General features: G+C 35.5%; 2 protein-coding genes across 3 annotated transcripts; one reads left to right on the forward strand and one right to left on the reverse strand.

The window, feature by feature from the left end:
* Window positions 1–1,604: 1,604 nt before the first annotated feature.
* Window positions 1,605–6,172, forward strand: LOC145066116 (uncharacterized). Its single transcript, XM_079013298.1, has 8 exons — window positions 1,605–1,919; window positions 2,331–2,528; window positions 2,635–2,757; window positions 2,907–2,944; window positions 3,041–3,179; window positions 3,293–5,407; window positions 5,494–5,606; window positions 5,681–6,172. The coding sequence occupies exons 1-8, from the start codon at window positions 1,791–1,793 to the stop codon at window positions 5,910–5,912; spliced, it is 3,087 nt and encodes a 1,028-aa protein (XP_078869424.1). The 5' UTR covers window positions 1,605–1,790; the 3' UTR covers window positions 5,913–6,172.
* A 721-nt stretch (window positions 6,173–6,893) lies between these two features.
* On the reverse strand, window positions 6,894–10,834 carry LOC145066117 (uncharacterized). 2 transcript variants are annotated; one of them, XM_079013300.1, is made up of 8 exons: window positions 9,021–10,834; window positions 8,802–8,920; window positions 8,669–8,711; window positions 8,226–8,572; window positions 7,817–8,141; window positions 7,578–7,746; window positions 7,384–7,486; window positions 6,894–7,272 (listed from the first exon to the last, which is right to left on the reverse strand). In XM_079013300.1, exons 1-8 carry the CDS (start codon window positions 10,191–10,193, stop codon window positions 7,155–7,157), a joined length of 2,397 nt encoding a protein of 798 aa, XP_078869426.1. In that variant the 5' UTR covers window positions 10,194–10,834; the 3' UTR covers window positions 6,894–7,154. The 2 variants fall into 2 exon arrangements, with proteins under 2 accessions (XP_078869426.1, XP_078869425.1); XM_079013299.1 differs by having other exon boundaries at window positions 8,226–8,711.
* Window positions 10,835–11,464: the final 630 nt, after the last annotated feature.

Raw genomic sequence — 11,464 nt, forward strand, 5'->3', positions numbered from 1 at the left:
TAGGTTGTATGGTAGGAAACACTTGTTTTTCTGGTGTGGTACGATGAGCTAGAACCATGCTGGAGTTGCACTTACATGCACAATTTAGATGCTTCTTGTAGAGCAAATGGAAGTAAAACCTTAAAGCTTCAATTGGTTCGATGGAAAGCAACTTCAAAGTGGGGAGAAAAGTAAGTTAAACCGTCAATTGGTTCTCATTGCTTTCTTTTCGGTGAGACTATTAGATTAAGGGCATGGGTTATAACGAATGAAGGAAAATGAAATTAACAATTTTATGTATTCTTGGGGCATGAATTTCTAAAGGCACACCATATTAGATATACAGTAAAGAGTAAGCAACATGCGACGATGATGGTGCTATAGATTTTGGTTGCTGGTTTTAGAAAGAGACCATAATCCTTTTTAATGATAACAACAGTCAATTACATGAATCGTCTCTCGTGTTGGTGTCAAAAACATGTTTGATTCTTGTTTTCAAAAATTGACTCGTACTGTCCCTCGTTTGTTTTCAGTTTGCATGTTTCGTCCCTCATTAGTTTAAATTTGCACAATTCATCCTTTGCCTGATGAGTTCAGTGATGGTGGAGATGGGATCGTCGGAAAAGCTTAAGGGGGTCGTTGATAATGTTTCACCGGTAGAAAATAAAGAATGGTTAAGAATTGAATGGGTAGGTGGGATGATAGTAGACGGTGAAATGGGCCTTTTTTTTAATAAAATAATAAAAAGGGGCAATATATTCATTTTATATATAGCAAAGACAAAACATGTAAGTTTTAACGATATAAGGATGATCCGAATTAATTTTTTAAAATAATGATTGAACGTGTCTTTTAACACATGCAAGAGGGACAATTTGTTTAATTTACCTTTTAACTCTATTAATAAAAACATAAAGAATATTAAAAGATAATTATTTACGTGCATAGTAGTATCTTAAGTTTGGTATGGATAAAATTAAAAAAAAAAATCAAGTTTGAGAAGGGACAGAAACGGAACAAAAATCATAAAAAATATATGATTTTGGACCAATGCAAATTAATTATTTTGGACTAAATCCAAAGAAAATCAAATAGAAAATCAAATATCACAAGGATCATTATTGCTCTCGTCTTATTTATTATTCATTAAATATGTTTTTCTAATTAGCGGGGTATTTGAGAAGGTAGCACTTAAAAGGAAAAACAGATATGCTATTACTAGATTAATTATTATGATTGAAGAGCATAAAAATCAAGTTCTTAAAATCAATAGCAAAGCATTATAGCCTAGGGAAATCTACTTAATGAAAAAAACTTTTGGAAAGTAGAAAAATAAAGAGTTGGGACAAACAAATTATTGCGTCAACGATGATATTAATTGCCAAAAATGGAATTTGAACAACGTGAAGAATGGGCAACAAAAATATAGAAAGAATATATTTATAACTACCTTTTTATTTATTTCACAATAAATACAATACTATTTGAACTCCTATTTTTAACAAATTTTATTCCTTTATATGTTAATAATCATATCAATAATAGTATTTCACAAATTTCTATATCTTGTTTTATCTGTGATCAATAATAACCAAACATTCTCTTAAATAAGAATTTACGAAGTGTAGAATTTGTCCGGGAAGTAATGTCTATCGAAGGAAAAGACGAAGAATAAAAAATTTGGAGCAGCACTACTACTTGGGAGCCGCAACTGAAATACAGCTAACATCCTCTCTCTCCTCTCTCATGTAAAAGGGGTTTTTCAATCTAAATCAGGATCAAATAATTATTAAGGACTCAAGAGTATCAGAATGAAGGAGATGATGAAGCAGAAGATGATGAATAGGTTTCACAAGCGGAATTCCTCCTCCGCTTCATCTGTTGATTTTAAATCAGGCGAAAAACTCGATTTCAAGTTCTCTAGTCTTCAAGCTCTTCAGGTCTATCTCTTTCGTTTTTAATACACACAACTGGTATCTGTTTCTCTTAGTTACTTTAGATGGATTGTCTAAGCTTCAGGAAGATATGTAAGGTTTAGCAAGTTCCGTAAAGTTAGTAGTGAAGATTTTGATGTATATCTCTGCGGTCTATTTATTTGTTGTGTTTCAGCTTTCAAAGTGGAGAGATATTTGAAACGATAAGTGCTTGATTAGGAAACATGTCGACGTATGTAGATAAATTTGTTATATCAATTACTCAAACCTATTTCCAGATAAAATGATATGATGACTGAAGTGAGTATGTAATGACATGATGGCTCATGCTAGATATCAAGTAGCTGTCAGTTTTAGTTGTAACCAATATTTCTTGTTTGCGAAGGATTCATGTTCATTGTTGTTTTGTATATTCAGGTACCCTCAGGATGGGATAAGCTTTCAATCTCTCTCATCTCCATAGAAACAGATAAAACCGTTGCCAAAACAGGTAAAGCATCTGTATGCAATGGAAATTGTCGATGGACAGAGACCTTGTCAGAATCCATTTGGCTCTCTCATGATGATGCTTCAAAAGAGCTTCAGCAATGCCTTTATAAGCTTCTTATTTTAAAGGTATGATGCCTATCTTCACTCATTTCGTTCATGTTTACACATGAGCCATTTATTTGCTATGGTCTAGTTATTTCACTACTAATCACTTGTTATTTCCTTCTGATAGGGGTCAACTAGATCTGGCATCCTTGGAGAGGCTACTGTTAATTTGTCAAGTTACATGAGTTCTGAAACTTCTCTTCCTGTTGCACTACCTCTAAAGAAGTGTGATCATGGGACAATTTTACAGGTCAGTCAAGCAGATGCTACAAAGCTTTACTTTTGAAAGTTATGGAGTAACACTTTTTCTGGATTTCAATTGTGTATAGTTACTACTTTTATGTGCTTTTGTGACATTGTGCTCTCTTAGAAGGAAGAATTTGGATTCTCTGTTTGCAGGTCGCTATTCAGTGCTTAACTCCTCGACCTAATTCAAGGTTTGATCCTGAACAAGAGAATCAATCTTCATGTTTTTTCTTCCAGTCCTTACAGAGGGTGTAACTTGTTACTTGCTGCATGTTTCATGAACACAGATGGAGTGACACCAACTCTTTTGCAGACAGCAGTGATCTAGATAACATATCTGATGCACCAAATGGTTTTGACACCAAACCTATAGGAACTTCAACAAGCAATAGCATTCGGGATACATCTAATTCACTTGGTAGCAGGGTATTTCTCACCTAACTCTACTAAAAGGTTTTTTGCTCTTAAACTATAGCTAGAATCATAATTTGTCCTTGACATCCTTGTGCATCTAAGGATACCTTTTGTTTGTTCAACAGGAGACAAGCTTTGCAACAGTGAGATCACATAACAGCTTTGATTCAATGGAGGATTCTTTTGGCTCTCATAGTAATCTAAGTGATGCTGCAATCGATTTGATTGGAAAACCAGGGTCAACTACCAATACCATGGTCAATGTTTATAATTCTCCTAGTTCTGGAAAGAATCTTCTGAATCGAAGACAAGATTCTGGGAAAGTTTCACATAATATCCCCGCATCACCATTAAGAACTTTTAGATCCTCTGAATATGCTCTGGATGATGATGTGGCAACAGAAGAACTTCGTGCAGAAGCAAGAACATGGGAAAGAAATGCTAGAAAGTTAATGGTTGATCTTGAATTATCAAGGAAGGTGACTAGTGATCAAACAAGGAACCTGGAAAATGTGACTATGGAGCTTTCTGCATTACAAACAGAATGTAATGATCTGAAAAACGAAATCAAACACCTGAAAATTCTCCTAGGTGAATCAGAAGTGAAAGATAGGGATGCTGATAATCTAAAAGCTCAGGTTCAAGATAAAAACGGTATCCAAGCAGAACTTGAAGAAGAAATAAAATTTCAGAAAGATTTGAATAATAATTTGAGTATACAATTGAATAAAACTCAAGAATCAAATCTTGAGCTAGTTTCTATCCTCCAGGAACTGGAAGAACAAATAGAAAAACAGAAATTGGAGATAAATAGTCTCGAGGCATCAGAACAATCAGCAGTTGATGAAGACAATGGAGAAGAGCATACAGGGGTAGAAGTGTCAAGAATCACAACAGAAGACAACTGTAGACTTGAGCTTGAACTACAGAAATTTCAGGAATCACAAGAAAAGTTGGAAAGTAGAATCCTTCATTTGGAGGAGACCCTTGAGGAAAAAAACAGAGAAATAGAACTAGAAAGAGACCTCAAGACTCAAACTTTATTGGACATTGACTCAGAATGGACAAAGAAATTAAGTTTGAAAGACAAACAAATCTTGAATTTGGAAGCAAAATTATCAGAAGCTCTTGCTGCAAAATTACCAGTTCTGAAGGAAACCGAGTCACAGACAATAGAAACTCCTGATCTCATTGAAGAAGTTAGAGCTTTAAAGGATAAGATTCTTGAGCTTGAAAGAGATTGTAATGAGCTTACTGATGAAAATCTTGAACTCCTCTTTAAACTTAAAGAATCAGGCAAAGATTTCTCAACAAATGGTGCTTCTGAAGTGGAATACAGTGGAAAAGACATCAATGGCAAACTTGACAATTTGATAATAGAGTTAAAATCCAAAGTTGAGGATCTGAATAAAGAATTATTCACCAAAACCTCTGAGATTGAAGAGCTTAAATCAGAATGTTTGCTTAAGGAAGAGGAGATTCAGTCTCAATGTAATCGCCTACAAGACTTTGAGGCTCAATTGTCTGAGTTGCAAATAGTCAACAGTCAGTTGGAGAAAAGTTTGACCGATGCTAAAGAGTCAACTTGTGTAGAAACAGAGCATTCAGAATCGCATGTTATTGAAATCAAAAGACTGGAAAATGAAGTGGAGGATATGAAAAAACGGTGGTTGGAAGCTCAAGAAGAATGTGAGAATCTTAAAAAAGAAAATCCCAAATTACAAGCTACTACAGAGAACCTTCTGGAAGAGTGTAGTTTACTTCAAAAGTCTAATAGTGAGTTAAGACAGCAAAAATTAGAGCTGCATAATCACTGCACAAATGTGGAAGAAAAATTGAGAGAGTCAGAAGATAATTTCTTGAAGTTATCAAAGAATTTGGATGACTTAGAAGAAAATTTATCAACAATGCTCCATGAGATCATGTCAAAAGAGAAAATGTTTGATTCAAAACTTGAAAGTTTACATGTGCAATTTACAGAAGAAAATTCAAATGCTGAGGTCCAATTGCAGAAAATTACAGAGTTGCTGGATGAGATTGTGGCCCTTAAGAACTCGCTTAATGATGTGAAACATGAGAATGAGAGACTTGAAGCTTCATTAGAAATGATGTCTGGAGATTATGAGGAATTAAAGAAAGAGAAAACTTTGTTACTTGAGAAATCCTTTAGCATGCAGAAGGCAGTGATTGAGTTGGAGGAGCTCAAACATAAGAAGTTTGAAAGAAATCTAACTGCTGAGGTCCAAATCTCAGATTCTTTCTTCTTTTTAGTCATAACAAAGTCATGTCAAGAAGTTGACTTTTTGACTTTTTTTCCCCTTGACAGGATGTGGAAGGTGGTACAGTTGATGACGAGTCATCATCTAGAATCCAATCACTGGAGCTTGCACTTGATGAGGCTTTGGAGGCCAATAAAATGTATAAAATACAGCTTACGAGGTATGTTATTATAATCATGAAAATTGTTTTTTTAATTGATTTTTGTCAGTGATGCTTATGTGATGAAATTTCAGTTTGTTGTCTGAGAAAGAAGCGCGTGAATCGGATATTCTGATGGAGTTGAAGGTTAAAGATGAAGGAATGAAGGAGGAACATAAGCATAATGATTCACTTAAGGCCGAGTTAAATGAACTTCAAGAACGTTACCTCAACATGAGCCTCAAATATGCAGAAGTAGAAGCTCAACGTGAAGACCTTGTCTTGAAGTTAAAGAACATTGGTCCCACAAGGAGCTGGTTTTCCTAAAATCTTCCTTTTTTTAATTCTCTACTTATTATTATTTTCATGAAATTGCATCAACAACTCATGGTCATCTGTTCTATTCTATACGAGGAAGAAAACTGATTTTATTATATGTCATTGATGGAAAGAACATGAGTAAATAGAAAATTGGTGAGGTAGGCAATATCATGTCTCTTTTCTTTTTTTGTTTTTGTTTTTGAGAGAAGAGGACCATGTGCCAGTTCAACTTAAGGTATATCTTATTGAACATTTGTTGATCTTTACTTAGATTGTTACAGACCAATCTCAACCTTCCTTCAACATTGTATAAGTAAGATACACATGTTTCGAGTGTTTTTTAGTTTGGATTTCTGTTTTGGACTAGACTTTTTTCTGACACAGGAATGTGTCCATATAAGTATTTGTAACATGTTAACTAATGTTGGTAGGTTAAAATGAATAAATTATTAATAATCAATGGTTTTTCCTCACAGAATATCTTTGTAATAGTTTTTATGGAATTTTCATTTGAAAAGTAGTTAGGACTTGGGAGTAGAGTATTGATTTTTTAAAATAAGCATTGGGTTTCAATCTTATTCATTTGTGTGAAGTTAGACGTCATTTGATTGAAGTTTTCATTTTGTAAACTCTTGTTGAGATTGAATAAACGTACAACGGTACAAAACAAATATTTAATTTCAAGTGGCCCAAAAAATAAACAAATGTGTTTTGACCATTATACCATTTTATTGGTCAAAGTTAAGACGCTTGTAGTAATTTGATAATTGTTGTTAATGGAAGAGGCTTAAATGGTCAAATAAAACAATAAGAAAAAAAAAGATAAGAAGATATAAATGACCTTGAGTATAACTTGACAAGTCTTGCAATACAAGTAATTGATATTTTGATGCCACAATCAAATTGTGTGATGTATGATTGCTATATCTCAACCACTACGATAGCGACATCAAACACCAAATGCATAAGAAAACAGAACTGGAAACATACTAAAAAACAGAAAAAAATATTCCTGTTGAATTTTATTTACGTGACACCGACGAATCAAAACGCGCCAACTGTCCTTGAGTTTTTTACAAATGCATAGCATCCAACATGTAATAAATTACAAAGAAAAAAAAATCAACACTTTACATACGAGAGAGAACACGAAGAAGAACATGAAAAAACCTACTTCAATTCAAGTAGAGTAGATGATCCAAATCTTCTTCTTCTTTCTTCTTCTTGGGTCAGTTTTATAAATGTTTTTTAGAGTATGGAGTAAGCTCGGATTACCTCAACAATGGGTGCCCGGCACAAGGGACATTTCCCTCCTCCTCTTACCAACTCATTTGCACACTTGGAACACGTGCACATATGTCCACATCTGCACATCACATCATCACTTGCTTAATCCACACACCTATATATATAATATAATATATCTATATATAAAAGTATCAACTGTTTCTTTTTTTACTTAATAATGTAACACTACCTGTACAACAGTGAATCAATTTGGCTATCACAACAAACACAGCAAGTTCCTTTTTTCACATGGACCCACTTCGACCCATCTTCAGAACTCCCTCCATCAACACCTACAAAAAAACATTTTCCTTATTTTCCTTTATCCTTCACTTTTCATTACATAACAATAACAATAATATAATAATAAAAAAGTTTGTGTACCTTGCTGCCCGCCCGCTGACCGATTCAAAGCAGCAGACACTTCCTGCCTGACCGAACGTTGCAACTCAAGTTGCATATCCATGCAAGCCTCCAGCATCCTCTGCATGTGACTCATACCTTGTTGCAATCTCGCCATGTCAGCTCTCAAATCATTAATCATCTCCCATTCCTATATACGTAACAAAAAATATTAAAAACTGAAATGAAAGATATAAATCACAATTCACAAAAATGCTTACGAGTTCAGATCGGTGGATGCCGTGGCGGGACCAATTAGAATGATTCAAATCATGGTGGTGCCAAACCGGTACTGGCGGTGGAACTGGCGGTGATGGTGATGGTCTGCTACCAATGGTGGCGGTGGTGGCTTCATTTTGGTTTTCATTGTCTTCATCTCTAAGACCAAGACCACCCTGTTGTTGTTGTTGATCACCTACTTCTGGTGACATGTTTCTGTGAAGATCCCAATCGATTGGTGCTCTGCTTTGCCTTTCCACATATGATTGAATCAAATGGTCTAAACTTTCCCGAAAACCACTTCGAAGAAGATTAGAAACACTTCTCCTATAATATAATTTAAAAAAAAAACAATTTGTTATTTAAATTGTTGAAATGTTGAAAAGAAGGTTTATAGTTTATATTAATTACCTGCTTAAAAGTTCTCTTAATTCCATACTGTACACGTTATCATCTTCAGGTGCGTGAAATCTGTTGGATCTTCTAACAGGAACTGTACGCCGTGTTCTTGGAATAATATCAGAAACCGTTTCTTGATTACCTGAATTGTTTTCTTGAAAAATTTGATCATTGTCATTACTGACACCTTGGTTATCCCAATCTTGACCTTCATTTTCATTGATGTTTGTTTGTTGATTTGTGGTTTGGAGTAGAGCTGCTGCAACAGTTATACTTTCCAGATTCTGATTTGAAACTTGATGAATGTTGGTTTCTTGAATTCGAGTCTGTTGATTGTTTTCATGTTCATGTTCAATCTCCTGTTGAGTGGTGTTTGCAATTGCATCACTACTTATAAAATCAATGGTGTTACTGTTAGTGTTATCGTTAGATGAATTTTCAGATTGGCTGCTTACTTGCCCTCGAACAATGTGTTCTAGTCTTGATCGAAACCCTTCCCTAATTATATTAAAAAAAAAACAAAAATTATATTTCTATATATATGATATCAAATAATCACAATTCAAAAGATTTCTTTAAAATGTATACCTAAGACCAGAGACAGTGTGGCGTTGTCTGAGCTGGACTAACTCACTTGCTGCCATTGATGGAAGCCTCTCCTCCTCCACAGGCCTCTCGTTTCTCAAAAATCTCCCTCTTAGTAGTGACTGATATCATCAACACAATCTCAATTTTCAATACAACAAAAAGTAAAAAGTATTAAAAAAAAAAAAAAAAAGTGCACTAAAAAAACTGTCATAAAGTGACCTGAATTCGGTTGCGATGAGCAAAATCAGAAACAGCACGATACTCTGTTAAACCCTCAAGTTCTCTCTGTCTTTCCCTTTCTACCCTCACAAGTAAATCAAGTAAAGCTTGTCTTCCACGCAACCTCAACATGTCCCTTCTGATATGCTCCGGTTGACCTTCATCATGGTCAACAACAGTCTCACGACTAGCTACGTGTTGTTGTTGTTGTTGTTCTTCCCTATGAATGCCACGTGGACGTGGGCCCCTCTGTTGACTAGTCATCTGGACCCACTCACGCACGATCCTCACCCTTTCACGCTCAGTTTCACCAAGCCATTCTGCTCTTACACCATTAGATGCATTATGATCAGTGACACCTGTCTCCCTCCATCCCTGAACTATATGCCTAACTCTTTCTCTTTCTCTCTCTCTTTCGTTGTCTCCTAAATCAGGAGACTGTTCACGGCTTGAAGTTTCAGTTTCTTGGAGTTCGTTTTGAGCTTCCATTTGATCATTAGACCAAGCTCTGTAATCATTCTCACTTTCTGTAACATCTTCTTCCAAACTGCCTTGATGTTCACTTGCTTCTTGACCTTCTGACATGTTGGTAATGGTATTGGAATCCACACTTGCATGTTGTCTGAGTCTTTCTCTTACTCTTTCACGAGCACGATTTAGAACATGTTCATCTTCCAATTCTCTCCACATTTGGAGGATAGAGGAAGCTTGGGTGCTTGGTCTTTCAATGTTGCCTTGTCTCCTTGAGGTAGGGGATTGAGACTCGCTTAAGAAGGAGGAATCAAGCATGGAAACTGTATGCAAACCTGCAAGTGCCATTAATTCAGACTCACGGTTTCTCCTTTCTATTGTGGTGATCATCTCTTGTGCTTGTCTTGCAGCCCATCTGCTTAAGATGCGTGATTGTCGTCTTCTAGCAGCAGAAGTTTCAGCCAGATCATCGCCTTCAAGATCTGACCTTCTTCTTCTTCTCACTAGCTGATCACCACCTTCGCTTTCATCATCGTCCCCATGAGGAGAGCTGCATGATGCGAATGACATACAATCATCCAAATGCCCTCTCATCAGTTCTTCCAATCCCCTCTCGAAATCAGAACCGTCGTTCTCAAAATCTGAACAGGCATCGGTGGTGCTTTCAGGCTTCTGTAGCAGTTGTGGTCGAACATCAGTCATCTTCTCACTAACCCTACCCACCTCAATTCACCAACAAACACCCACTAGGACAAAATTCACCAATCGTTTGTAAACACAATCAAACCCTATCCTCTCCTCGAGATCAACGATTGATCCGATTTACGGAACGCAATTCAGTCAGATTAATAACACCAGATCAAAATTGTGGTTTTCATCGTAAACGAGACGACTCAATAGGAAATTCAAAGAAATGAAATCGAGATCCACCATAATTCAAAGAAGGTAAAAAGAAAACGAACTATGAAACAATAACCTATGAATCAATCAATAAACTTACAGCAAAATCCAAACTACAGATTGGGAAAGAGGGAAAGACGTACCTCTGAAGCTATGAGTGCGCTTTTTTTTCAATATATTAGTTAGTGTGTGCGGGAAAAAACACAACCCTAAAATTCTGTTGGACCAGAGAAAAGGAATTTCGACTCGATTAAGAGGAACCCCACGACAGATTCAGAGCAAAAAAGTAATAGTTTTTGCAAAGATTAAATAAAGAAATAACAGGGAGAGAATTTTGGGTTTACATAATCAATCTTGTTTTGTTTCCAAGTGAGTGATTGTTTTTGGTTTTTGGTTTTTGGTTTTTGGTTTTGAGATGAACTAAAAACCTAAACCCGATCTTTGTGCATCAGAATTGCTGAATTGACAACCTAATCCGGGTGACCCACTATTACTTGTAATTTATGCATAATTCATGACACATTCAATAGGATGATTAGCAAAAACATTTGGGGGATATTTTTTCACACAACAACCATATAAATTTTGCCACCTCAATAGATTTTTTAGACACAAATCCAACAAAAATATATATATATATATATATATATATATATATATATATATATATATATATATATATATATATTAATTTTTAATAAAAGTTTGATTTTGAAAACTTATTATTATACATATTAATTGTTCAGGCTTATGAACAATGTCAAGAATTGAGTTGCCATTTAGTGGTTTAGCTGCAGCTTCAATACCAGATGGTTTGGAGTCGGCTTGAATTTAGAGCACCACCATCATCTTCAAATGGAAATTTTGATATCTTTCTCTAATCGGGTGCTTTGCAGTGGATTGCGTCTTCCATCCATGTGTTTTTGCACTGTCGTCTTCGTCAATATGTTTCTTCCAAATCCTGCTTTATGTCTTTACTGCATCTACGTCCTACTTGTGGGGAAAAATTGTTTTTAGTCGGTTGTCGTACCCATCGCCTCTGCCCTAGATTAAAAGTGCTATTCATTTTCACA

This window comes from Lactuca serriola, chromosome 8 (genome assembly GCF_051521515.1).
Source record: "Lactuca serriola cultivar US96UC23 chromosome 8, Lser_US96UC23_V15, whole genome shotgun sequence".
Classification (NCBI taxonomy): domain Eukaryota; kingdom Viridiplantae; phylum Streptophyta; class Magnoliopsida; order Asterales; family Asteraceae; genus Lactuca; species Lactuca serriola.